General features: G+C 42.9%; 1 protein-coding gene across 1 annotated transcript; it reads right to left on the bottom strand.

The window, feature by feature from the left end:
* Positions 1–1,375: 1,375 nt before the first annotated feature.
* Positions 1,376–25,995, bottom strand: MTHFS (methenyltetrahydrofolate synthetase). Its single transcript, XM_041418432.1, has 4 exons — positions 25,975–25,995; positions 25,021–25,224; positions 21,082–21,346; positions 1,376–2,684 (listed from the first exon to the last, which is right to left on the bottom strand). The coding sequence occupies exons 1-4, from the start codon at positions 25,993–25,995 to the stop codon at positions 2,461–2,463; spliced, it is 714 nt and encodes a 237-aa protein (XP_041274366.1). The 3' UTR covers positions 1,376–2,460.
* Positions 25,996–27,940: the final 1,945 nt, after the last annotated feature.

The following is a 27,940-nucleotide window of genomic DNA, read 5'->3' as shown; positions in this document are numbered from 1 at the left end:
TAAGGAGTTTGGGGACACTCATTGCCTCAAGTCCTGAAAACCTTCAAAGCTTGCTTGCTTTTTCTACTCCAATTAGTTCCAGCAACTCCAGTGAGCCCACAAGGACAAAGCTTGGTGCCCGTCTGTGGCTGTGCTGGATGAGGGCCTGTGTTTTGCATCCAAAATCTTGTCTTTCACTTTGCCCCCTCCTATTTTGAACTCTCACACAACAAAACCAAGTCCTTGTCTCTCAGCCCTTTGTTTCTGTACAGCTGCTAGTGCTGGCTTTGAAAACTCTTCCCCATATGCTGATCTTTTGCACACAGTTGTTCACCTGGTATCATCCCTAGTGAAATACCTACAAGACAAGCAGCCGTAATTCTAGTGAATAAATTAAAGTTCAGACAGCAAGATCAAAAGCTAAGCCAATAGGTTAAGCTAAGCTAACCTAATATATGCATTTAAAACATGTATCAGATGCAGGTTCCAGGTTTCTGCTGTGACAAGCACTGGCTTCAGCGTGGCTTTGTTGATGTTGGTGGCAGGCTGAGCCATATGGCACAGTGCTAATGTGGTGGGTGAACTCGAGCAGCTTTGCAGACAAACCCAGAAACAGGCCTGCCACACGCAGAACCTGCCCCACTGTTCCTTTTTGGTGCTCTCCGTGTGCTAATGGAAGCTCAGAAATTAAGAAGGGATTAAAATACTGACACGAGAGAGATTGTAAAAACGATAAGGTCTGATTTTCCCATCACTTCTATTCCCCAGAGGTCTGGAATGGCTGGTCTCCATCTCCCTGGTGTCAGGCAGTACAGCTGGCAGTGCTCAGAGCTGGGAGACCTGGGGGACATTCCAACACCAGCACCGTTGCTGTCACCTCAATTTCTGCTGTCATCACCCACCGTGCACCCACGGACACCCCTTTTGTTTGCAGGGTGACTCAGTGTGATAAGGAAGGATAGGAGGCCAGCTCTGATCACCATTGTTTTACTGGGCAGCCCATATTGCAAAGTGCCCCCAGCTGCCTGCCCAGGCTGCAGCTTCCCTGCACACACGGGTGGAGGAAAGCACCAGAGGGATCCTCAGCCCAGATGGACCTTGGTTAACACAGGATGGAGAAGCACCAGGGAGCACAGGCCAGAGAGGCCTCAGTTGCTAAGCCTATGCTCACCCCAGAGCCAGAGGGTTTAAGTAGTTCCTGTATTAGCAGAATGGAAACAGCACTGAATACAAGCACTCTGAGAAGAAAAGGTTCACAGGTACTGCAGGCATGGTTTTGTTCACAAAACCAGTTGTTGTTGAGGAAGCCTTAAGGTCATTCCCCTCCGGAGCTGGTCCTTGAGAATTTATGGATTTTTTAATGATGACACAGGGTAGTTTGGTGAAAATAAACACACTGATTTATTGATTGAGGGAAGAGTTAAACATGCATAGAAAAGGTAAGGTTGCATTGAAGAAGGAACACAAAATTCTGACAGTCTGATTGATCCTGTTTGGAAATATTGTGCTCTTATACCACAAGGACAGTGTGCAGAAGAAACTCACTTTCTTCTTCTGGATTTCTATGATTGTGTCCAGAAGCAGAGAACAACCAACCTTCCCCGTAAAAATTTATTCCATCCATAAAACCTGCTCTCTGCAATTCTCAGCATCTCTAGTTTTTTAACATAGCACGACACAGTATTTTTGGACATTATGAATGGCTTATGTACAAAATTAGAGAACTTAAAGTAATTTTGAACATTATTTTACCAAAACAGAGCTGTCCCTGGACAGAGAACTCTTTTACCACATTTTAGACTACATTACAATCTTGTACTCAGATAAAGAAAAGAACATATACTCAGATAAAGGAAAGAACATAACAAAGTTATGGACATCACCCTTTTTTTTATTAACAGGTACTCCCTTTATTTTAAGACAACTGCAAGGAGCCAAGTAAACAGTCAAAATTACTGCATACACTAAAAATAATTAAGGCTTTTTTTCCCCATCACCATTTTTCTCCAGCTTACTCTAAGACGTCTCCATCAATTTCTTGTTTTGCTCATGAATGCACACAATATCTAAGAACTTTTACCATTACAAGGATCTAATTCCAGAATGGATCAAGAACTGTCATTACTAGACAGTTCACTTTTAAACCAGAATAATAAAACTGTTAAGTATCAAGAAGCTTGTACCTCAAAAATATTATGAGAAGAAATGGTCCTTACTGTAATAAACAGTGACTCATTCTTGTTTGTATTGATTCTAGAATAAGAATTCACACCAAACATTTGCTAATTAGAAGCAAATCAACACAATCGTCACTACTATTACCACAGTTTAACTGTTTTTGGAGGTTTTCTTCCCCCAAACACAAATAGTGTATTTTATTGGTCCCAAAGTCATACATGACAATTAGAAAAAAACATGATTGATGGATATGAGACCTTTTTTGGTTGCTTGCTCTGGAGGTAGGTTGGTATGAAAACACGTTCAGCAGTCTTCATAAAGGATTTCATCTATTGGAACATCATTTTCTGTCACAGGCACTGATTCACAAATCTGTTCTCTGAAAGCCAAAGCAATCGTGTAAGGCTTTCCATGGGGATGTTTCATACATCTTTCAAGATAGGTATCATAATATCCTTTCCCTCTTCCCAATCTGTTGCCTTTTTTGTCAAACCCAAGGCCTGGCATGAAGATAAGGTCAAGACCTCCTGCAGAAAAATGAAATAAGCATTAGTGGATGCTCTGTGGATTTCCTGATGGCTTGACTACAACCACATAACTTCAGACATTTGCAAGAACGCAAGCTTTGTATTTTGTAAAATGCTTCCCTTTCTTTGATCAGATGAAAAATACTTTGAATACCAAACCTGTAAATTTACATTTTCTTCTATCACTTGCATACTAGTTCAGCTGAAAAATAATTAGATCTTGAAAAGCTAGATGGGAAAAAAAACCCTGCATTTAAACAAATTTATTTTATCATGTTAACCCCACACTTCCAAATACAAATTATGATGACTCTAAATCAGCCAGAGACTGAACTCAGGGAAATTAAATGCAGGAGGAATCAGAAAATCAAATGAACTTCAACATCAGACACAAAAATAGAAAAGGAAAACAAGAATGAAAAGAAGATATGTAAGAGAGAGGGGAGACATCTTCTTGACACCACTGTAAGGTGACATGAACCTTCTCTTGACCTTCCAAACCCAAAATCCTTGAATAAAATACATTCTGAAAGTCGTTATTTGCCCTCCTATATCAAGATGAAGATGTGAAGGCTTGTCCCTTCATGATGTCAGGCTCCTTTTGTCCCAAAGGATTTTCTTTCTCAGCCTCCAGCAATTTTCTCTGTTGTTCCAGCAGCACACACAGGCATTCTGCTTGCCTGCCCTGAATATCCCTCCTTCCAGGATTCTGGTGGGACTGCACTTGGTTGGGACTCAAAATCAGTTAAGAAGCTGAAAGAAGATGCATAAGCTGCTAATGACCTGGACTGGCTGGTGAAAGTCCAGCAGAAGACCCCACCAACCAGCTCCAGATAAAAGGGCACGAGCTCTTGCTTTGCCCATGCTCTGTCGGGATGTGGATTGTCACCATGCCAGGGAGCCAGCTCCGATTTACACTTGGCTGCACACTTGTTTCAGGAGCTGATTCACATCACTGAAACTGTCTGCCACGAGGAGTGACCACCAGGCACGGAGGCTGCTGCACATCCCTGTCACTTCTGCAAGGCTGGCACGTTCAGTGTGAGAAGTCTTGCACAGACATCCTTCAAACAAATGAGCTGGACTGGCCTGGTGCTGACTCCTGAACCCAGGAACATCCCACTTACTCCTTTCACAAAGCAAAGAAAGTCTTTTATTTCTTGCTGCTGTAGCAGACAGACACTTAAGGAGACAAGGGCAGGGAGTGGAAAGGCAGCACAGACTAAAAGACAGCTGACATGAGTCTGGAAAGAAAGAAAATAGAGTCTCAGTCCACTGCTTCTGCCTTCTGACAGGAACAGTGCTTAGCCTTGAGCAGCTTTTCTGTGACCAGACTCTGCTCCTTCAGCAGAGCTGGGACCTGGTCAGGTATTTTTCTGCTTTTTCCATGTCCACACCTAATCCTTCCTGGCATTTTGGGCTGAGCTGCTTTTAGTACATCTGAGGGATGATGCCCACCACTAAAGGAGATGTGTGGGAGCATGTATGGGAAAAGCCAGAGCAAAGCAGAGTTTTTCAGTTTAGAGGGAATCCCATCTGAGATCACATATCAACTCCAAACTCCGCCTGGAAGAGCATGTTAACAGTTCTTCACATAAGACCAATTCATTTGCACACACTTCCCAGGCTCCTGGAGATTTCCTTCAACTCTTCATTGTTCAGGGAAAAGTCACTGACATGAACACTCATCCATCATGATCTGATGTCTTAATTAGAACATTGATATAAAATATGCAAGGCAACACAGTGCAAAATGCTTAGAGAACATCAATTTTGCAAATCCAGCATTGCACGCTCCTTCAGCAGAGCTGGGACCTGGTCAGGTATTTTTCTGCTTTCAGAAAAATAAGTCAAGAAGCACAGTTTTTCTAAGGAGGTCAGGGAAGTACGGGGAGAGAATGAGCCAAAGGACAGACCACAAAATACTGCTGGTTGGATTAAAAAGGAGTCAGGGTGTTTTACCACTGTGCAGTCAACTTTTGACTCACAGGACAGTGAAATGAGTGAAATAGTAAATGGCAAACAAAGAGAAAAAGAGGCCCAAAGGCAGAATTTTGGTCTCCCTGAAAAGAGATGCTATTTTCATGGTACCACCATGTACTGGGACATACCACATCACAGCCCCTCAGTTTGCTCTTGCCAATTGTCAGGCCTGTGGACTAGGACCTAGAAACCAGCCCCCCTGTTAGCAAGGTCAAGGAATAGATTCTGCAGGTCAAATCCTCCCCAGGTTACTCCTACTTATCTTATCTTCTCCAGAACCTGCCTCACATCAGCCTTGTGGAGGTATTCAGGTGGCCCAGAAACCAGTAAGTACCAATCAGTCATGATGCACAGAACCAAACACACTCTGCCTCACAGTCTCTTTCAGCCTTTTTCACTCCAGGTACCTCTCAAGACAAACAGGAAACATTTGCAGTCTGCTGCTGGCAGGAAGAATGCACACAGGGGGCAAATCTGCAGAGCAAAAAAGGTGCCATTTCTCCTTACATTTGTGTTAGAGACACGAAGAAGACAAGTCAGGGGAAACACTAGGGAAAAAGGGAAATGGCAAAAACAGTGAAGGGAAGAAATAAATTTTCTGTGGAGTTTAACTGATAGCATCAGGCACCTCAAGTGAGTTTAGTTGTATTAAAGCACTGTTTTCCTCTGGGTTCTCTGAAGACACAGGGACTCTTTTAACAAGCTGGCTCTCTATAATCATGGGGGTTTTATGCTGAAGAACTCAAACAAGCTTATGCAAATCTCAATATGAAAAATTATTCTGTAAGTACTGTAATAGTTGCCCTTATATTTTTCTTCTGTGGAGCACAGCAATACTGATTGCCTTGCTCTGACTCACAACATGTTCTCTGATATCCATGCAGCTCACACTGCACAAGACTTAAGTAAAATGTCTTTCAAGACTTCTGGTAGAAAAAATGACACAACTAACCCTGCACGAAGCTCAAGCAGCATTAGTTCCAAATCCTGTATCAGGATCTAGAATAGATAGCAGAGAGCTGCATGGAGTAAATGTTTCCCTGACATGTAACTTGGGGAGCAACAAAACCTCTTGTGGTTCTGTGGCAGTGTGGGGGAAGAGCTGTCACAGGAAGAGAGGTGACACACAGATGCGACCAAGATTGCAGACACTTAAGATTGTTATCAGCACTGAGGGTACATCAACAGGATGGCAGCTGAGGATAAGAACATGCCCCTTGTGGCATGGGGTCCTCATGCTCCCCAGCTCTCCCAGCCCTGCAGGACTACTGCCTGCCACTCAGGACTGTGGCTTGCTCTGTCCTCACATCCCACACCCTTGCTCTTACAGCTCACTGTGTTGAAATGGCATCCTTGTCCCTGAGAAGATAGAGCAGGTACTTGAAAAGCAAACACCACATCAGGTGTTTTAGCGCCTCATCAAACATGTTAAGGAAAGTCTCACTTTCGATATCTGCCCATCTCCTTGCAATGTCCACTGTGTCCCATGTGTCTGTAGACATCAGCTGGTGGCTCTCGGATCCCCAAGAGTCCACATGCCAGGAGCCCAGGAAAGCACATGCACAGCCAAGAGGGTTTTGTTACAGGTGAGCTGTGCTTCTCTTGGAGAACATTTTGCTCCAGCTTCTATGTAGAGAATATCCATGGTTCTTGCACACTTCAAGCTACTGGGTATACCAGTAAGGTTAGTAATTATGATGACAGTCACCTAATACTCAGTGTATCTATGGCGTAAGCTCTTGTGGCTACAGCTCCTCCAAATGTGTAGCACCATGCGTGAAATAATAACCCTGACTTATCTATCAGTGTGGGCACACAGCCATGCTGACACGGCCACACAGGCTTCATTTATACTGCTAAATGCAGCACAGCCAAAAAACAAATTGATTTACGGATCACAGGTGGTCAATACCTTAATTGTCAGCACAGTGTCTGGCACTGCCAGACCAGGTGACACCCATGACTGCTCCAGGGGACAAGATGTGCAGTAAAGACAGAAGGGTACAGGTCTGACTCCTCCAGACAAAACAAGAGAGGCCAAGTGCTGTGTAGTGTGGACAGGAACTTATCTGTGCCACTTAGCCCTGTGTTGTTTGGCAGTGTAGATGCAGTCACAGTTCCTGAACCTGCCCTGTGTACAGGCACACTCTGTTTGCACTGACACCCTTACAATGATGCAGACATACCTTATGTCACAGAGAAGTGAAATGACTGGCCCAAGAAACATGTGGCAAAACTACATTCAAGAGGCAGGTGTGCAAGCTGCACATGCCCTGACACAGCCAGCAGACCAAAGCATTAGCATCCCCTCTGAGTGTTTTAAAGAAGAATACAGGGTTTCGTTTCCCCTAGGCAGCCGCAGTGAACCTCAGTTTGGCAGTGCATTTCTCATTACCTTTCATGATGGTATCAGGTTTGATTTGTTCCCCAGGGAAGAATTTTCTCCTTGCACCTCATTACCTCTCTTCTCCTTAATCTGATGTTCCTATTTGAAATGCCAGCCGGCATTTTCAGAAGTGTTCTTGACAATGGTTAATTATAGAAGGGTCCATCAAACTGCACAGTTACAGGTCATGTAAAGACTGCTGGGGACTTGTTCTGCCCTCAGAAGGAGCAGCCAGCATGGCCTCTCTCCTCCCAGGTTCGAAGGGGCTCCACCAGCCCGTTGTCACCCGCTGTGAGGGGTCACTCATCTCCCCCTGCACAGCTTGACAGTCCTAATGGAAGCTGAAACTGAAATGCTCTGCCATCCCAACTTCTCATCCCTTGCTGCCACTTTGTGGGCACAGCAAAGCACCTGGGACCCATCAAAGTGGGAGCTAGGACTATTTGATCCTCTCCATAAAAGCACTGACAGAGGACGGGGCAGAGGCTGAGCTGCAGCAGCTCCTGTGTGCCTGTGAAGAACAGCAACGTGCTCACATGAACCATGCTCACAGCAGACGCCGTCTGAGCCTTCGAGAGGTCAACAGTGATCAGCTCCGAGTCACTGCTGCTGCTCCTCACAGCAGCAGCTGTGCAGTTGGAGCTTCCCCTGAAGCACAGAAGTTTGTGCATTGTTTACCCCATCACCACAAGGATGGCTGGATCCTCACAATCTGGTACCTCAGGCAAGAATGAGTTTTCCAGTGGTTGGTTTTGTTCCACACACACCTCTCTCACGCTTTGCTCAGATGTAAATGATTTCATAAGGTGCAGGAGCAGAAGAACCAGGCCAAGAACAGCTTTCTGTTTAAAGGAAAGGAGTGCTCATGTTGCTGTGCAAAACCATAAACAATGTCAGATCTGTGCAAAACCTCTGCTGAGCTCACGAGTAATTGAAAGCTGTTGGTTACAGGGAATGAAAACTTTCTTTGGTCCTTTTCTGACCTAGCAAAGACCACAATGGATTAAAAGGCAAACCCTGTTTCAGGAAAACCTTACTTTTCAGAATGAAGAGTGCAGTAACCATCTGCTGCCTCTGTATCTGCTACCCCAGCAGAGAGGAAAAAAATAACTCCATCACTTGATCCCTAATATCTAAGTATCAGTCTTGGTGACATGCAGGGTATGAGCCAATGAATTGGAATAACTCAGAAATGTCTAATTAATGACAGAGTCATCACTGCAACTTTAATTACTGTCAGCATTAGCATAGTTAGGCCTTTTGGGTAGGTGTGTGCTTTCAACACATACTGTATAGGGCACAGATCACCATCCTGTTCTGTATTTACACTGCACCTAACACTGTGGTCTGAGTTAATCACCAGATCTTGGGGAAAACAACTCCACAAAAGTATTTCGCTTATGCTGCAGCAAAACAAATCCCTTCCCTTTTATGGTTTCTCCTAGAACATTCTGGGTGCCCCAGCACCACTCCTGAGGTTACCAACACTTACTGTTTCCTTCCAGATAAAAAGGTTTCTGCCCTTTGGAAAAAACCTGCCCTGGGTTTTGAGCACAGCTCTCTGCTCTTACTTGTCTCTTGGTATAAGATCAAAAAAGGAAATGCCAGATCTGTTCACTACAGACCTGATCCAGACCCTGCTGAGGTGCATGGATCCCAAAGGGCTGGGATTGCTTCCAGAGGAAACAAGCTCTTTCCCCCACAAACCCCTGGAGAAGACAGACACTGTTACATGCCCAAGGAGACAAAAACATTATCCTCTGCTGCAACTCATAAACATTTGAAGAAAAGGCATTCATCCAAACCCAATGAGGTGCACATCCAGAAACTCAGAGGACTGCAGACATAAACAGCAATATTGCTTGCCTTGACCCAAGCCAGTCTGCTAAAATACAAATACAATCCCTTGAAAAGAAAGGAAACTTTTAACTCATTTGCTTACATGATACATTGTCAGAAGCTCAGTGTGAATTCTCATCTCCTTGGAAACCCTAGTTCCAACATGAAGGACCACACCCTCAGTTGCTCCAAATTGACATAGACCCATTGACTTCGCTCTGCACCCACCTTGGGAACTAGATGAAAAATATCCCATATTACTGACACGAGTTTGAGCAGAATGAATGCTTTTCTCTTGTGGTGTTGGTTGTTCATAAAAAGCTCTCATTGAGTTCTCATTTTGTAGCCTCCTTAAGATCCCAAACAGATACCTAACAGGACTAAAAGTTGTGTTTCATATTAGAGTAAAAAACCAGCTCATTTTAAACTGAAATCAGTAGCTTTTCCTCCAGGTGTTTCCCCTGTGAGAACACCTTTAATTGTGCACTACCATATCAGTAGGACATACTGTTTTCTACTATTCAGACACCTGTTGTCACAGAATTAAAGAATACTCTGAGTTGGAAGGGACCCACAAGGATTATTGAGCCCAACTCTTAAGTGAGCAGCCCACACAGAGATTGAACACACAGCTTTGGCATGCTCTGACCGATTGAGCCCATCTCAGGGTGTTGCTTCAGAAGGAGCCTGAGGAGATACCCACTACAGGAATCAAAAGTCAAAGTATCGCATCCAAACCTCACATCCAGGGCCTCCTGCTATGGGACACACCATTAAGTCCTCAAAGCCTCCACTCCTCCAGGGAGAAATGCTCTTAACACCAGGGGTAATTGCTTTATTTTCATTCCTGTGTATGGGAATCGCAGGCACCAGGAAGGTTCTGACTCCTTTTGTCTTCCAAAGAACATTTTGCACACCCATACCCCACCTTTCCAGGTGCCAAGCAGACTATCTCCTCTGCAATCCCGGTGCCCCCACCACTGGCATGACACAGACAGCTTCTGTTATTACTTCAATAAAATATTTTGCAGAAAATAGAACCATCAGCAGAATCCTCAAACAAGCACTGAGCAACTCAGCGTTTATCTGTCTACTCATCCATGTCAGTGCTTTGTGTCAGCATGAAACATTGGTCTTCACAGTTCACACTTGCCCTGCTGAACTACAGCATAATAAAATATTTATCTGTCCCCCTGAGAAGCTACATGATAGCCATCAGTCATAAAGGTTTAAAACAACTGAGTGGCAGCCACTTGCCCGTTATTAAACCTCAAAAACACATAATAAAGCTGCTTGATCAGCTCCTCTGCTACTGAGCTGTGCTCAAGTAAATACCTCTGATTTTGAATTAAACCAAAATCTTGCAGGTTTAGTGCCAATGCATCTGACAAGCTAAGTGCACTGCACAACATCAGCTGTAGTTTGTCAGCCCTGCTCAAACAAACCTATCCTGCTCCACAGATAAATGTCCTTTCATGTTTCACCAGAGAAGCTACTGTACAAGGCTCAGACTTGTGTTTCTGGCTGGTTTCACAATGTGGAAATGCTGTGTGAGGCTATAACCATCGCACTCATTTCCCCTGAGGTTTAACTTACAGTAAGATGGGGACTAGAGTCTCATTTTCAGAGCTCCACCTAAGAAAAAATTTGAAAAGTATTTTTCTTTTTCACTATTATTCATTGAGCCTGCGTAAACCCTGTAAATAAAACATGATCACTCAATGCCACCCACAAAATGTCTGGTTTTGCAAATTCAGAGTAAAGGAAAAAATAGCTTAGGACTTCCCAGTCATCAGTCTGTGAAAAATGACTTAATCTGTTTCTGATATTCATATATGTGAGCACAGTCTGATTGGGAAAACATGGGCAATCAAAAATGTTTGCTTCCAAGCCTTGCACCTGGATTCTCCTGTGATTTTAAACCACCAAAATACTCTGAAACCAGATGTACCGAGGAGCAATTCCAAAGAGAGGAGAAACGGCATTAGAGCCACTTTACAGCACATCAACATATCTTGTTAAATCAGCAAATGCTGACTACAAATCTGCTCCTTTAGAGAAATTCACAAGGCATTGATGCTTGAACTGTTTATGTGGGAATACTGCTGCATCCTAAAATACAAGGATCTTTGTGTTTTTATGGGAATTTCTTTATAGTCTTATCAGCTACACTTCCATGGTGTTTGCCTGAGCATTCATTTGAATACTCCCACTGGATACACGTGCATGTCTTCACTCTTGGTCCTCTTTTGCATACTTCTGTCTGGGTATTTTTAAGTCAAAATAAGACAGAGGTGAATCATCTGGGGTTTTCTCAATACTTTATGCATCACTACCAATATTTCCAATACCCTTTGACTCACTCAGCAGATACCCTATCATAAAATACGCAGAATTACTCATGAAATATAAACAGGTGAGACAACAACTTCCAAGTCAGTGGAAAACCTGGCTCCTGTAAGGAGTGACACCACTTGATGGGAATATCAGGCTGCTTACAGGCAGGGTTTATTGTACATGCAGAGTCAGCTGGGTGGGAGGTGATGGCACCTTCACAGTTGCTGTCAAATGTGTTAACACCACAACAGCTGAGAAATCCTGCTTCTTCCATCACAAGATTTTATTTTATGTTTTTAAGCTTGCAGAGTTTAGAAATCCGGTCCTCCCTGGAATCCTACCCCTCCCTCACTTCAATCCCCAATTTTTATGGGAAATTAGGCTGGAGCATTTGCTCTCCTGTGTGTGTGAGAGCAATGCCTGAATGAGATTTTAATTATAGGAAAGCAGTCGAAATGACACCAGTGCTCCATGGTAAATGTATGGAATGCTGACACCTGCCGGCAAAAGGCTTCATGTCACTCCTGGACAGGAATCTGCCCTCATCTACATCCCAAAAACTCATTCCCATCTCACATGCACATCAGCCAGCCCAAGCAGGGACTGAGTTCAGCATGACACCAAACATGAAGATCCAGAGCTATCCTTACACCGTGAAACAGCAGCATGAGTGTCCTGCTCCCTGAAAGCCAGTGGCTCTGGGCCAGTCCCAGGAGTTTCCCACCATCCAGGGGAATAACTGTGTATTCTGAATCTCAGCAAAACCAGCAGGGATTAACTGTGCCAGAAAAACAAATCTTTTGTAGCCGGAAAAGTGCTGACCTGATTTAATAGCCCACTAAGTTGGCAGTACACCAATCCTAGGAAAAAGAAAGGGAAAAAAAGTCACAAATTTCTGCCAGATTCATGAGCAGAATCTGCTCAGCAGCAAGTACCAGAGATGGTACCTGGGATGAGGGGATGAAGGGAGCACAGAGCTGGGCACAAGGAAAAGTCAGCAGGACTGTTCCCTCTGGCAGCAAGGAGGGCTGAGCTGTCTCACCAAACCACATCTTCAACCCCCATTCCCCACACAGGTGGGCAGCAGGGAAAAGCTTCCTCTCCTGTTCCCCAGGGTGTGTACACAGAGATGAGTTTGGTGCTGGGTGTTCCCTTCCAAAACATGACAATAAAGGGAGACAAAGATGTCTGTTTGGATAATTACTGCAGCCAGAGATGCTTGCACATTGGCATTTCCCCTGCATGAGTTGTACAGACTCCTGCCACACTCCAGAAATGAATTTCAGCTCTTATCTACCTTTCAAAGACTGCTGTCTCTAGGAAACTGTATTAAAAAAAATGACAATGCTACTGTTCACACTCACTGAAGCAAAATTAGCCCTTTGAAACAAAACCCTTGAGAGTCACTTGCAGTGACTTCAAGGCCCTTGCCCATATTGCTTTCACGTCTCTTCAAACTTTAATTGATTACAGCAGAAGTAATCTTTTCAGTTGTTTTCATGAGTTTTCTGCAAGAAGGCAAATGTGGATGCGACACTTAAGATGATTACAAGGAAAAACAGTCTTTTAAAGCCTTAATGAACTTTATGGAAGCAAAAAGCTGTAGTGTTCCAGAGCTCTCAGCCTTTCAGGTTCACTGCAGGACACCCTGGCATGGGTGGTATTAAATTAAACCACACGGTGCTTGTGGTTTAGTCTGCACAAGGGAGATTCAGGACATAAGGACACCAAAGGCCATTACAAAGCAACACAGGAACTTTTGCATTTCAGAGCATTTTTTAAAAAACCTGAAAAAAAAAAAGGTCTTTGTATTGTGTCATAATTGTGTCATACCTGTTTCTGAACAGAAGCACTGGGAGAAACTCAGGTAAAAGTGCCTGCCTTCACTTAGCAAATTAAGTGTTGATTATTGAGAGTTCTGGAAGCTAGTGCAGACCTCAAGGGAAGGGCTGAGACCAGCTCCAGGGGAGAGTAACCCCAGTGCCAGGATGGGGCCACACATCTTTCAGCTGAAGGGTGGGATAGAGAAAAACCCTGAAGAAAACTTGCTATCACCTGAGATGTTTTATCTCCAAGTAAGCATTTTCCTAGCTCTACCTGCTAAGGAACAAGCTAGATGGAATAATATAAAATTATTTTATAGATCTTTACTAGTGGAACAGGCCCTTTTGTAATGATGTGTCATTATGGAATACCAGTGTGGAAACCACTGAGAGATCTGCTCAGTGAGCTGATCTGAAAAGCAGTGTTATGGTTTATACAGAAAGAATTAACATCTCCTGTGCCAGTACATGCATTTCACAGTATTTCTTTACCTGGGCACAAAATCTTCTCCCAGGCATCTTTTTTTCCAGAATAACATCAGAGAGATGGTAAATGTTGAAAGAGCAATGACTGGAACTCCTACAGAAAAGCTTCACTACAAGAAAAATAAAACAGTCAAAGTTTGATAGAAAAGAATACAACAGTATTCGCAGTACAGGTGTAACTAAACAATGAATAATAAAAAGAATGTAACTCAAACATCCTTATTTACTTCTCATCATAGAAAAATGAAGTATCCCTTGAACTGAAAGCAGCAAATTTAAAATGAATACAAGGAACATAATATTTCACATGTCGCAGGAGCATAATATAATATTAACATAATAAGGAACATAATATTTCACATTACAACTAACTAACCAGTACAACTCACAGCTGTTGGAAAGCAGCAGAGCCAAGGGCTTAATACAAATAAAATCAGATGCTTAGAGGAATGCTCCAAATGCCTGCTGGAAAGAGAAACCAGAACCTGTTTGTAAAGCAATAATCTGGGGACTGCAGCAGCAGAGGTGGGAAGATCCTTCAGTTATTACTACACAGCTCCAAGTTGTGAGATTTCCTGACTCTTGTAAAACATGTGATGCTGTACTGCATGTCCAGATCCTGCACTGTGAGGGGAAGGATCCTCTCTCCACTGCAAGATTCATGACCAGAATGTTAATGCTTAATTTGCACTGAATTTTGTTCTTCTTTTGCATATCAAAAATACGATGGATCATTGTCTCCAAACAGAAGTTCATTCCAAACTTTAAATCATTTCATTAAAAAATAAATTACATTAGCAGCTAAGCCTCGATTTTCAATTTTGTATTGTGCCATGCTCTCAGGTTTTCTTTTTATGACCAATGTAAAAAGATTTTAAATTATAATCTATCCCTTGACATATTTTGTACTGCAAGTTTTAATCAAGTCTCCCAGAGGAAAAGAAAATCTAATAGTACCTTCAATCACTTTACAATCTTGTTTGGGGTATTTTGTTTTTTTTTTTCCTAAGCAGAAACATTTAACATCTCTGCTTTTCATGTACCCATATTTCATCTATTCTTGATACATTCCTATCTGTATATAGCTCATTTAAATATTCCCAGCTACCTCTGAGCATTGTTTACTATGTATCTTTTTTCAGAATGATTAGCATCATTTTGTATGGTCCCATTACGCCTTCATGGACAGCTGAAGTAGGATAATAGACCTTCCCTATGCTTCAAGCCACAGCATTTTCTACTCACAAGTGTTTTTTATTTCTAAACTCTAATGTGCCTCATCTTTCAAAATCCTCTCACTTCTGGTGCATGTTTTTGGGGGGGAGGTGGGGGAGTAACTCATTATCCTTTTTTAAAATCCCATTTTATTTTGCAGTTCTAAGTCAAACCTATTCCTCTTAAGACTGTGCTGCCATAAATTCAGTCACACTTCTCAAGAACTGTGCAAAAATTTGGAATAACTAAGAATACTGATGGCATCACAAGGCCATCAGTCCTGGCAGCAAATGCAGAATCTTTGAATGCATGAATAAGTAGCAGGAATTTAAAGACAGGTGAGAAAGAGTTTCTGCAGACAGAAATGCCTCTGCAGGGCAAATCCCGATGGCAAAGTTTCAAGCAGGGTTAATGGTCACTCAGGAATAATTTCAAACTACTCCAGGTTTGGAACTGTAGCCTAGAGGTAGCCAGCAGTTCCCTTGCAAGACACTCATGTTCCCTGGCATAAACCATTATAAACTAAATGCCACCACACAGGTAAGCTGTCCCTGTCTGTTTCTGCTACCAGCAGGTTGTTGTAATTTATGCTACAGCAAGTCTCACGGTGTTCTGGAAGTTAAAAGGGCAGAAAGATAAAACTACCTTAACCTTAAAAGCCAACATTCAAAAGGTTATATGAAAACAAAGCTGAAAGAGCTGCTGCTAGACATATGTTATTATTTCCTTATTTTACTTCAAATTCACATCTTTTCTTTTTATTAACAATAAATGTTTTACTGTCATTGAAAGCATTGATTATCTGGTTAATATTGCACTTATTATCTTGAAGTTACAACACAAATGCTGTGACCAGTAGGCCACTGAAGTTTTCAGTGTTGAAAATGCCAGAAGTCTCCAAACTAAATTACAAAATACAACTCAATTTCTTAATACCTTCATTTCTTAAAGCAAAAATGCATTATGCTGTAGTTGACTAGCAGCAGATTATTCAGCATTCCCCATATAAAATGCTATATTGTCAAATGCTGACATTTTTCAGCTTGGGTACTTATGCCAAACTGACATGGGGGCAGGGGGGTTATGTTTGTTTTATTCCTGTAAAATGGTTCACTGGTTTCCAAGATCAAAGCTAGTAAAAAAAAAAAAAAAAAGAAAAAAAAAAGAAAAATAAAAAGAAAAAGGAGAGAAGCTCTATTGCTCCATGCCTTGTAGTAGGAACTTGAAATCTTGCTGGTAGCACCCTCACTGGTGGTGATGTGGCTTTAGCACTGTTCAAACCCATTTGAGCCAGGCTTATGCAATGCTGCAAACATGTGAAAAGCTGCCAGTGGCACAGGCTTGGGAGAGATGTGTCAGGGTGAGCTCTGGGGCTCTCTGAAGATGCTCCCCTCCCTGTATCTGGCCACAAGGTAAACTGGATACACTCATCTGGGTTCAAAAAATCCCAACAAATACAGGAGAGGGGAAAGGAGGGAAATAATCTTCACCCAGAGCAGCAGGTTGATCCCGCTCACCAGAGAGAGGCAGGAATAGGCTGAAAACACAAGGAGGGAAAACTCCTTAAGCTGTTATTGGTGCACAGATGGAGCACGCAGAGCTGCAGACTCAGCTCCTCCTGCCAGGCCCATCTCAGCTGTGAGGACTCCAAAGGACTTTCATTTCACTGGCTGCTGCAATTCCTGCTCTCAGGGGCAAGACTGGGAACCGAAACATGGAAGGAAATGATGACTGAAGTTTCACTGAAACTTTTTTTGGCATAGCATCCATTTTCACAACCCCTCACCATCAGCTTCCTTCAACTGCATCAGTCCAAACCTGTGTGGTGGTTCTGTCTGAGAAGAAACTTCTGCTGCTGCTGGATTACTCCTAACCAAAACTGGTTTCCCAGCAGAGGTCCCAGCATGGCTGCAGGGCCATCTGTGCTGGCACAGGAGAGGACAGGTGGGGACCAAGAAGAGGAGAAAGGGCAGCAGCTTATTTAATCAGGCACTGCCCAAAACAAACAATCACAAAAGTATGTATTTTGTACTATTTAGTGGGGAAAGTACTATAAAACAAATTTTTCTAAGCCAAGGCAAAAGAGAAAGAAGCCAGCACAGTGGGGAAGGAAATGAGTAAATGGGGACATAGAATCTTATATGTCTGGAAGCAGACAAGTGAGAGAAGACAAAACACATGATCTCCTCCCTTTTGGCAGGGACAAGCTATTTATGCTGGCCCAGCTGCCCCTGAAATGACAGGCTGGGACTGAGAGCAGGAGAAAGTGGGGAATACAGTGAGAAAGGCCAGAGGAGGACACTTGAGGAGGGAGTTTCAGAGAAGCCAGGCAAAGAGCAGAAGGATGGAAAGTGACGTTAGGGTGGTAGAGAAATTAAAGCTTGAAAAAGGAGGTCTAGTCCAAGCCTTAGACAAAACTGGGAAATTATTGTTTTGGAGGAAACAGAGAAGAAAACTTAATGTTGGAAAAACAAGCAAAAGAGTCTGTATTCACTGGGGGCAGCTCCTCTGCACAACTCAGGCTGCAGCAGGATCCTGAGCCTCTGCTGCTGCTTCTCCATCAGCAAATATCACTTCATATCTTTAAGTCACTGAATGGTGCAGTGATGAAGAGCTCATACAGAAATGCAGATCTCCATCCTGAGGTTTGAATAATGCACAGTAAAGAGGCCTGCAGCTCTAACCTGGGCAGGGAGAAAGCAAACCACTGAGCAGATACTCATTAGAACAGTCATTAACAGCAAGCAGAGTTCATCTTCTGCCTCTTTGAAAGAGCCCAGATCATTTCACCTGGGTTCATCTCTGAGGGAGTTCACACCTGAGGGACAAGGATCATGTAATAATGTACTGTGACACCAGGGCAGAATTGACAGAGATTAAGAGGCTGAATTAAGTCTGTACACATAATCCCATTTCTTGCCTTTCTTAGAAAAGCATGTCCCAATCCATCAGAGTAAGCAGATTCAGAACCATCATTTCTAATAACACTTCATTTTTTGGCCAAGAAAACTATTTAGGCCAAACTCCCTTCTCTCCACCAAGCAGGTGAATGTTAGAAAAGCTGTTTATAATTTATTGCACACCTTCAGCTACCAGTCAGTAGTTAAGTTATGAACACTTAAGCATATTTGCTCAGGTCCAAGCCTTCCAGCTGAGATCCCTGGCCATGTGCCTCCCTTCAAAGAAGCTTCCAAGAATTTTACCATATGGAAACATTCAACCTAGTCTTTTTTTCTTTTTCTTTTTTTTTTTTTCTTTTTTTTTTTTCTTTTTTTTTTTTGTGTGTGTGTGCGGTAAGACTAATCTTTTTTTCAAGGAGTAACTTAGCTTTTCCCTCATAGTTCCCAGAGCAGGTCTAGGTAATAATAAACAACATTACAAATGAGGAAACCCTTGTCCAACTCAGTGAACCACAACACCTCCCTAAACCACACTGAAAATGAAGCTGCTGGCAAAATGTTCTTTAAACTTCTGTAGGAGTACTGATAAAAAGCAAACACGGAGTACAGTTTTATCTGATTTACTCCTTCCAAAGTTGTGCAAGGTTTCTACACTTCTGTAAACAAATACTGCAACCTGCCTGGACTTTCATCAGCAATATTACCTTGGGCAAAGACCAGTACCAGTGCACATTTATACCTCTGATGGACAAGGATAAAAATGGGAATTGGTACCTATTAGGAAAATGTACCACTGGCTTGCCCCAGAAGTTGTCTAAATCTTTTCAACAGATACAGCTGGAAATGAACCAAGTCATGCACCTACACACACCCCTACTCCAAAATATCTGAACTTCTTCCACCTTTGTTCTTTCTGTTATTGTGTCCATGTAGCCTAACAAAAGCAACTTTTCACATGCCAATGAGTCACCCACACATGGTAGAGAAGATGAGACTTTCTCCACAAAAGCAGTGATCTTTGTTTATGCCAAAATGGTGTGAGGTGAGTACTGCCAAGATGAAAGGAGGTAAACCCTGGTCCAGCAGAAAAAAGGATCATCTCCAAAAGAAGGGCTTGTCTCTATTCAACACTGTCCATGAGTGCTACCAAAGACCAGGAAACTCTATGAAAAAAATTATACCTAGTCTTATATTGGAGCTATTCTTAGCAGTAACTATGCCTGACGTTTTAAGGACAGTGTGAATTTAAGCTTTTTGTCATGCAAAATGAATACACTCAGAAATGACATGGCTTATTTATGTACCTGCAGGCTATTTCTTGGAAATTACATAGTAATTTATGCCAACCATGGGAACATTACTAATGTAACACCATGTTATCTCCTTATAACAATGTAAATGCCTCAGATCACCAAAGTATTTGATAACATCTCTGAGATAAACGTGCCATCCATGTGCCATTCCAACAATGGAGGATGGATGTAGCAGCAAGGCAATTTGCATTCTTGCAAATGTACCAAAGTACAAAAAATATAATAGGTGACAAAAAATATAGCAAAAGGAATATAAAGACATATTGGGATGAAGTGTGTGTTTCTGTGGGGACAAATTAGTAGTGTGTGTCTGATGCTGCAACAGTGGAAGAAAACGAAACTAATTCTCTAATTTACAAAAACTGTTCCATGATAAAGGACCGAGGTTTTACCAAATCCAAATGGCATTATTCCAAAATTACTGTACAAACAGACTAATATTGAGTTTCAGGCAGAACAAGTCTGACATGGACATACATCAGTTCTCACAGCTGGTCTCTTGGCACCTCTGTGTAGAGCACAGGAGCTTTTCTGGCATTGCTCTCTGCCCACAGCCTGGTGCAGAGCAGGCAGCAGCAGCTCCAGAACCAGCCAGGTACCAAAGTGTGTTCCTGCCCTCCCCATCTTCACTGTCTGGCACCCAGGTACATCTCAATGCACTCTACACCTGGAAGTCCCTGCTCCCATCATACTTCAAATTGTGTTACTCTGTGATGTCTAAAACAGACTAAATTCAATTAACAGCAGCTCATCAGTAGTACAAAAGCTAGTCCAGAGTGCCTGAACTAAGCTCAGTAAACAGAACCCTGGACATTTTTTATTACCTTCAAAAGTCCCTAAATCCCACCAATATACACAATTTTTTGGCAAACATTAGAAAAACATCAAACAGTACTAAATAATAAATGTAAAGGAGATGATTGTATGAGGCAGTGAAATCCCTTGCTAGCTAAAATGTAGACACAGAAAGGATTCTGAATTAGGAAAGAGGTAATGACCAAAAATAAAAGAGAAACAAACATGGTGAAGCATTCTGGAAAAGTACATTGGCATCCCAAAGCAAATACAAGCCCAAGTTCAATCAAACAGAGTCATAGAGAGGTTATGTTCCTTTATCAAACACTTTAAAAAGCTGGCAAGTGTGTGAGGTGTGGAAGTTGTCTGCATGGTGAATTTCAACCTGGAGAAATCTTCCCAGGCTGAGGTTTAAAGCATGAGTTCAACATGACTTTTCCATTAATAAGATTAAACTTTTCTGCAGATGTTTTGAGAAGACATTAAAGTGTTTACAAAAAGAATGCAAATAATGAATGCAAATACACAAAAAGTAAGCTTGTTTACAAGTAGGAGTTGTAAACAAGGCTAAGAGAGGTAAACAAGGTTAATTTTAGGTTAAGAGAGAGGTTATTTGGGGATCAAAACACACGCAAGTTTGATCTTAATTAAATTGTACCTTCTCAACCCTATGAAGAATCATGTGTCTGAGACAGCATTATAAGATCAAAATAAAAATGTGAGAGAATGATGCTAGAAAAGACTGCAGGCCAAGAAAGTCCTTTTATTTTCAGTCTAAGGTCTCAGTCCAGAGAGCTGTTCTACAAGGGCAGGCTCCATGTCAGCACTGTGATTCATCCATGCAACACAATTTGCAGGATCAAAGATTTCAGAAAATTCTCAGTCTATGGGCATCACCTGAGAAGCTCCCAACCTTTCAGGCAGCACAAACCAAAGTTCTCAGAGCACATCCTAAACCTGTGAATCCCCATGACTTTCAGTGGCAGCTTAAGCTACCCCCAGCAAGCCCCTCTTTCCCCTACAAGCCTCTACATGATGCTGGCTGTGATTGTGCTGAGGATGTTCATGGATCAGACCAAGAAGATGATTTATCTGGAGGGCAGAGGTATTTTTCAGCTGGATCAGTGCAGTTGTGTTCCTGCTCTGCTGGCATTGGGGTGACACAGGGTAGAGGAAAACAGGCAAGAGAAAGAGCATCTCTGTACAATGTATAAAAACAAGGTGCAACATCTAATTTCATTCCTGCTATCAAAGTATTTCCTACCAGCCTCCAGACTACTCCTGCCCAACAATCCCATGATGCAGCAGGAAAATACTCACCACCAGCAAGAGCCTCCTCTCTTGCAGTGTCATCATCACTGGGCTGAAGAATATTCCAGGATGTCAAAGCAAGTGAAGAAATGTCTTCAGCAGATGATAACTTCAGCATGTCCATGTGATTGCTCTGAGGTTTGTAACGGGGGATGAAGCACTCCTTGCCTTGTTTAAAAATGTCCTTAATGATTTCTTCTGTCTGGACTTCATCTGGCATGCTCAGGAAGATTGCAATTCTTTTGGATTCTTGGTACTTGGGGTGGTCAATCACCTACATGGGAAATTGACACAAGTGGCTTATGAAAAGTTTTTGGAAAGATCAACTTACTTTCATTTAACACAAAACTGTAGCAAAATATTTATTGAAAAGGGTAGAGATACAAACTTGGATGGATCATAAACAAAATAAACTGACTTCTACCATCAGCAAAATCAAAACAGGCAAATTTTTGCATCTAGTGAACTAAACACTACAACACAAATTTGGGCCAGCAAAAAACAATTTTGCAGACAATCCTCCAATCCCCTAAAGATCTGCGCCATACAGTGCAGACATCCTCAGATGCCCAACATCACTGCAGAAAGATACAGCAGGCCAGAACTGCCAGCTTATGCAAGCCAAGAGGGTTTAGCATTCCTTTTCTTCCATCCTTTTTACAGGCTGCATCTCTCACCTGGGCCTAGGCAGAGCGGGAAGCGCCTCAATGATAATAACTCAAAGGAAAATCAGCACCAGAGCAGATGACTGAGGAGCACAAAGTCTTCCAAGAACAGGCCCCTCTTTCTTTTGTTAACCTGAATGTCTTCCCTGCAGCAGGATGAGATATATGACTTCAAACATCACCTGCTTCTAACAGGTGATCTTATTACTGCACATTTTTCAGAGCTCAAAGGAAAGATGGCCTTGACATTTTCTGCTTTTCATGAGACTCTGTGCTGGGCTTATAAAAGGTTGAATATAGGAGGGAAAATAAAAAATGCTTACATGGTGAAAAAGAGCTAGCAGACTCACACCTCACTTGTTGCTGCCCGTTCCAGACTGAATTCCACATCAAAATGTGAAAGGAGGCTTTTAAAAGCTTGTCTTCTCATTCTCTAGCACCTTATATATTATGTCACTTACATCTGGACAAAACAAATACAAATGTGTCCCTACTCATTTAAATGTGATTTACTCTTATTCTACACACTTAGACAAAAATTGTGAATTATATCAGACAATTGTGAAACTCTCTACTGTCTACAGAACAGAGATCACCAGATGTCCTGCTCAGTGTTTGTATAACTGCAGGGTAACTCACTCTTAGGAGCTTTAGCCTTTGCCCTGGCCTTGTTTTGAGATACAAATGCCCACATCTGAGTCAAGATATGGTTCCCACTATATTTTTTATTTTCTTTCCATCACAGCAGTTAAAAACCCTAGTGAAATATTCAGAAGACAGATGTAATTTTGTAAGGGAAAAAAAAAATAAACACTTCAGACTAAATGATGGTGTATGTGTTGCTTGGCCACAGAAACATTTTGACAATTCCAAACCATATTTTACTTCCTTTTCTATCTGCCTAACCCTACACATGGATTTTTCCACAGGATTAAGCTCTCAAAAGACCAGAATTCCACGGTAGCTTTTGCTGCAAAAAGCAGACTATTTAGTCCAGTAGATTATTTTATCCAAAAAAGAGCTGTGGCTCATGTTGAGGGCCTCCAGAGCCAAAACCTCTCATGGGTTTGGCAAAGAGAGAAACTGAGACTCTGAGACACGTTCAGACAAGGGCTGTGTGCTGTGGGCACCACAGGGGTCCCATCCGCCCTGATCTATCCAGTAACACATTAGTGAGGCTGTGTAGGAACAAAAATGAGGCTGAGGATGTAAACCCACATGTGAGCAGGAAGACACAATTTCAGACATTCTCAGAATTGTGTAGATGCTCATGCTATGACTCGGAGCAGTTTCTGAGAAGACTGAAAAAATTTCCACACTTAACAAATATTATCTGTCCCTTGTTCACCAGCTGATGGAATTTTTTTCAGAATCAGAGCATGCAAATAGCATGACTTTAATCATGAACATAAGCATTAAAAAAGAATAATCACCCAGAAGCTAATTAAATACTGGTGGCTAGGTCAGCCTGTGAAGCTATTTCATTTTGAATTTAAAGATTATTTTGAAATGAGATTTTTCCACTGAAAATATTACTCAGGTGTTGTAAAATAGCCTGCTCACTTTAATTAGCTACAAGCACTGATGTATGTTACAAAGCTAAATTTTTGGCCTTATTTAATTCCAAATATTTTCTCAACCTGTTCTAAAATTTCTCCATGTCTGCTGTATTAACCACCCCCCATGAGGAAGCCAACTCTACTATCTGCCACTTGCACAGAGCCACTCTGTCTCAAGCAAACTCAAGATTTTCAATTTGTGTCAGATTAAGAAAAGGGCAAGATAATATCAATTTATGTCATATTTCCTGATGCCTTCTTTTAAGCAAAACAAAGGCTGTATCTTTTAGAGTGCTCTCACAAGAAGAAATGAGTGCTGTGCTGCTGTGTTTATCAGCAGCAGTTAGACAAAGGCTGAGGGTCCTAAAAATTCAGTACTACATGGGCTAGGTGCTTAAAAGTTGGCTGAGGACTCTGAATTTTTGAAGGGCATGCATACCAGTATTTGCTAAAATTCAAGATATTTAAGTCTAGGATGTATGATTACTAAAATGCATTATCATGAGAGCAGCACGCTACATACAGATATGTTCTTAAAAAGCATTCCCAAGGAAAAAAAGGGTTATGTAAATTCCAGTTAAAACTTCCTACAACTTAAAGTTTCTGTGCTGCCACATCCCACTCATGAAGTGGCTACACATTAGTAGTAAATGAAGTCTATAAAATGATTTGAGAGCCTCTGGCAGGAAAATAACCATATAAATGTAGATCATCTAGAAGTACCCGCTGGTGCTGCAAAAAAAAATGAGGACTGTGTTCTATTACATGCAGTGACTGCAAAATAAAATTTTATTATGTTTATTAAAATGATAAAATACATCTATATAAAAACTGTGTAATCCAAACACAAACAGGACATTTCAAAAGTACATACCCATATCACTCTGTGCTAGGATACCAGTTAGGCAAACCCTGCTTGATATCTTTTAGAGTGTGAAAATTATATTAGAAATAAAATTGTGAGGAAGAAACACCGCTGGAAGATACAGAAGGGAGATGACAGAACATAAAACAAGAGGCCAAATCAGGCAGTGGCTGGGTTTTGTATGTACGGTCAGAGCCAGGCTGGTGTGAAATGTCTCAGATAAACACCTGGGACCGCCCCCGAGGAGCCCTGCTTGGGGTGTGTGGCAGTCTGCTCCCATTGTCCCCAAAATCCACAGGCGAAGTGAGACCAGCACCAGGGCGATGTGTGACCACCCATGGGTGAAGTGTCCCCAGCACCAGGGTGATGTGTGACCACCACTCTGGGATGAAGTGTCCCCAGCACCAGGGCGATGTGTGACCACCCATGGGTGAAGTGTCCCCAGCACCAGGGTGGGTGTTGACACCCAGGGGTGAAGTGTCCCCAGTACCAGGGCGACGTGTGACCACCGCTCCAGGATGAAGTGTCCCCAGCACCAGGGTGATGTGTGACCAACACACCGGGATGAAGTGTCCCCAGCACCAGGGCGATGTGTGATCACCGCTCCGGGATGAAGTGTCCCCCGCACCCCAGCTTTAGCCGGTGCCACCAGCAGTTCCTGTCACACCGGCGCCACCAGCCCCGCTCCCCAGCGCTGCCGAGGAAGAGACGAGGCAAGGCTCCGAGGCGGAGCTCACCCCCGCTCGGCGGAAGGGCCCCTGAGTCACGGTTTCGATCACCGGCAGGGCCTGGAAAGTCCCGGCCGTGCTTCCCGGCGAGCCGGGCCCGGCCCTGGCCGTGCCCGGGTGTCCGCACCCACCTTGCGCCCGAGCAGGCGGGACTGGCGCTGCTTCTCGGCCGCGCCGAGCGCCCGCAGGCGCTGCCGCAGCTCCGCCCGCAGCTGCTGCTTGGCCGCCCTCAGCGCCGCGGCGGAGCCGGGCAGGGCCGCGGGGGCGGCCCGGCACCGCCCGCTCCGAGCCGCTCCGAGCCCGGGTGGCACCAGCCCCGGCGTGCTGCAGGGCCCCTGCCAACACCAGCGTGGGGGGGGTTTTTTCCCTTTTTTTTTTTTTTTCCCTCCCCTGGCGCAGATCGCAGTGAATTTCCCCTTCTCTAATTTCGCTGCAGGAAAGGAAAGTACATTTCGGCGGGATGCTCTAGTCCCGTCTGCCAAGCAAGTTCATATCCCCGTGGTAGTCAGCCCCGTGCCCGTGGCTCAGGTGGGCACCGGTGTCCAGCCCAGGAGCTGTGTCCGACCCAGGAGCTGTACCCAAACCGGGAGCTGTGTCCAGCCCAGGAGCTGTGTCCAGCCAGGGAGCTGTGTCCGACCCAGGAGCTGTGCCCAAACCGGGAGCTGTGTCTGGTCCGGGAGCTGTGTCTGGTCCAGGAGCTGTGTCCAGCCAGGGAGCTGTGCCCACAGGGAAGATGTGCCAGCCTCGTCCCAAGGCAGGCCTCTGGGTCCAACACACCTTTAACCTCCCGGGCAGGTGGTGGAGTCACCATCCCTGGAAGTGCTCAAGAAATGAATGGATGTGGTACTTAGTGCCGTGGTCCAGTTGACAAGGTGGTGACCAGCCAAAGGTTGGACTCAATGATGTCAGAGGTTTTGTCCAGTCCAATTGATTCTGTGATTTTAATTGCAGAAATAGACATTTCTGTAGGAGAACAGCTGTTTTCATAAATCTCTTCTGTGTGGCTTTTGGTGACATCTCAGTTTAGCTGCTGTGTGCATGGATGAAGCCATCAGCTGTCCCACTGGGCAGCTCTTTGGCCTCACCTTTTGCTCTAGAAGCAGCATGTGGTTCTCCCCTGGCAGATCCAAGGATCCCTCAAACAGTGGTGCCCCAGGACCTGGTTACTACTCAGTGTCATGGATGGATAACTTCATGACAGTTACATGGACACTATTTTATGAAACTTAGCTAATAGCCCTGCTGTTTTCAGACACTTTATTATGCTTAGAATTGGGGTGGTACATCTCATTGCTGATTTTCTTGCTCTGCACTGAAAAAAAGAGGTTTTCTCCCAGTGAAGTTAACCTGGAGCCCACTGGACTGCTAATGATCCATCCAGGCTTTTGTTTAAACCCTGCCCTTACCACAAAGACAAGTTCTAAAATTACTGTATCACCTACATTTTGAAAAGACACAGCCTTTATATTTAACTAAAAAATTGTACTTCTGAGTATAAAATAGGTTACTAGATCAGTGTAAAAGGAAGTGGAGGTGGTATTAATAGATTAGTGTTAGCCACTATAATGTGTGGCTTGCAGTACTGCTCAAAAAGGAACTGAGTAAAAATTACTGTTCTTACCATGAAGACTTAGACTGCCTATAAAAACATATGTCATAACATGTTCCAGAATGTCATTTCTGACAGGTGCTGCCATAGGTGTTCTGGAGGTGGGCATTTTCCTTTAGCTGCACCCTGCCCTTTGAATGCTGACATCTTTTCTTCAACACCAACAAAGTTTATCTTACAAATTCTGCCTGCGTGCTAAATAATATTTCTTGTTTTCACTAGGGAAGGAGAAAAATAAATACATGCTCTAACAAACATTAACATCTGTTTGTGTTCTATGATTAAACCCACCAAATTAGACCATGGAATCACAGAACAACCCAGGCTGGAAGGGACATGGAAAGCTCATGTGGTCCAACATTTCCTGGAAAAGGGAGCCTAGATGAAACTATCTAGTGCCCTGTTCAGTTGTACCCTGAAAACTGCCAGGGAAGGGAGCTCTACCACATCCCTGGACAGGTTGTTCCAGTAAAAAAATTGCTCTTACTGCAAAAAAAGTGTCTCATGTTGAGATGAAAGATGAGAGCCCATTAGAAGAGGCTGATTTGTTCTCTCAGTGTCACAAAGCTGGATTTTCTAGAGGATCTGTCTCAGAGAACAGAGGTGTTGTGTGCCACAGGCAGCTGCTGGCTCAGTTTGGTTCACCTCCCAGCATGTCTAAAAAAAGAAGAAGGGTGTTTAGAACCAGCCTTAGTTCCCTAATGGAAAATCACTACAGCTGAAGAAAACCCTTCTAGAATGAATTCTTGAACAACTACTGTTTAGGCTTAGAAAGCAAATGGAATTTGAGTAAAAACATGAATTCCCCCAGAATGTTAAAGCCTGGAAGTTCTGTGAATTTGCTGAGTTTTATGATGTATCCCAAAACACTGATTACTGTCATCAGAGCTGATCCAGTTTATTTATTTTGCCACAAGATATCTGTTTCTTATGCAAGCTACCAGATAGTACCTAAAAAGTACTACAGAAAATGAAAATCTTGACATCCATAGACCTCAGGTCAAATCCATAAACTACTTAGATTTTCCAGCAGCATTTTGATAACTCTGCTAAGATTATCTTGCTCAGACAAATCTTTTCCCATGCTCCAATTTTTCTGGAAAAAATGAGACCAATCTTAAGGCTTTAAAATACATATTTTAATGTATTTTCTTAAAATATTAGTGTATTTACACAAATTTCTCATTTCAACATATTTTTACTTGCCTATTTTTAAACATCTAGTTTAAAAAACATTCAGCCAGATGACTACATCACACAAATATGAAAGAACATTCATTGTAGATATGAGCTATTAAAAAATACAGCACAGAAACACATACCATTGCTATAACAGTAAGTGAGTGCACACTTTTAAGTTGCTAGCTTCCACAAACAGTTCTTTCCATAGAAATTGCTTAGTCTGTGTCAGTAACTTCTACCCATTTCTATATTGGAGTTCC

This window comes from Onychostruthus taczanowskii, unplaced genomic scaffold (assembly GCF_017590055.1).
Source record: "Onychostruthus taczanowskii isolate IOZ18803 unplaced genomic scaffold, ASM1759005v1 scaffold6, whole genome shotgun sequence".
Lineage (NCBI taxonomy): Eukaryota > Metazoa > Chordata > Aves > Passeriformes > Passeridae > Onychostruthus > Onychostruthus taczanowskii.
This window is presented reverse-complemented; position numbering and strand designations above follow the sequence as displayed.

Bases quoted from the DNA above. Each gene is read 5' to 3' on its own strand.
- MTHFS (XM_041418432.1), bottom strand. From the start codon at position 25,995: ATGCTGCTTCTAGAGCAAAAG. The intron at 21,347-25,020 runs GTGGGTGCGGAC...TTTCCCATGTAG, and splicing joins CCCGCCTGCTCGGGCGCAAG to GTGATTGACCACCCCAAGTA. The intron at 2,685-21,081 runs GTGAGTATTTTC...ATTTTTCTGCAG, and splicing joins AGAGGAGGCTCTTGCTGGTG to GAGGTCTTGACCTTATCTTC.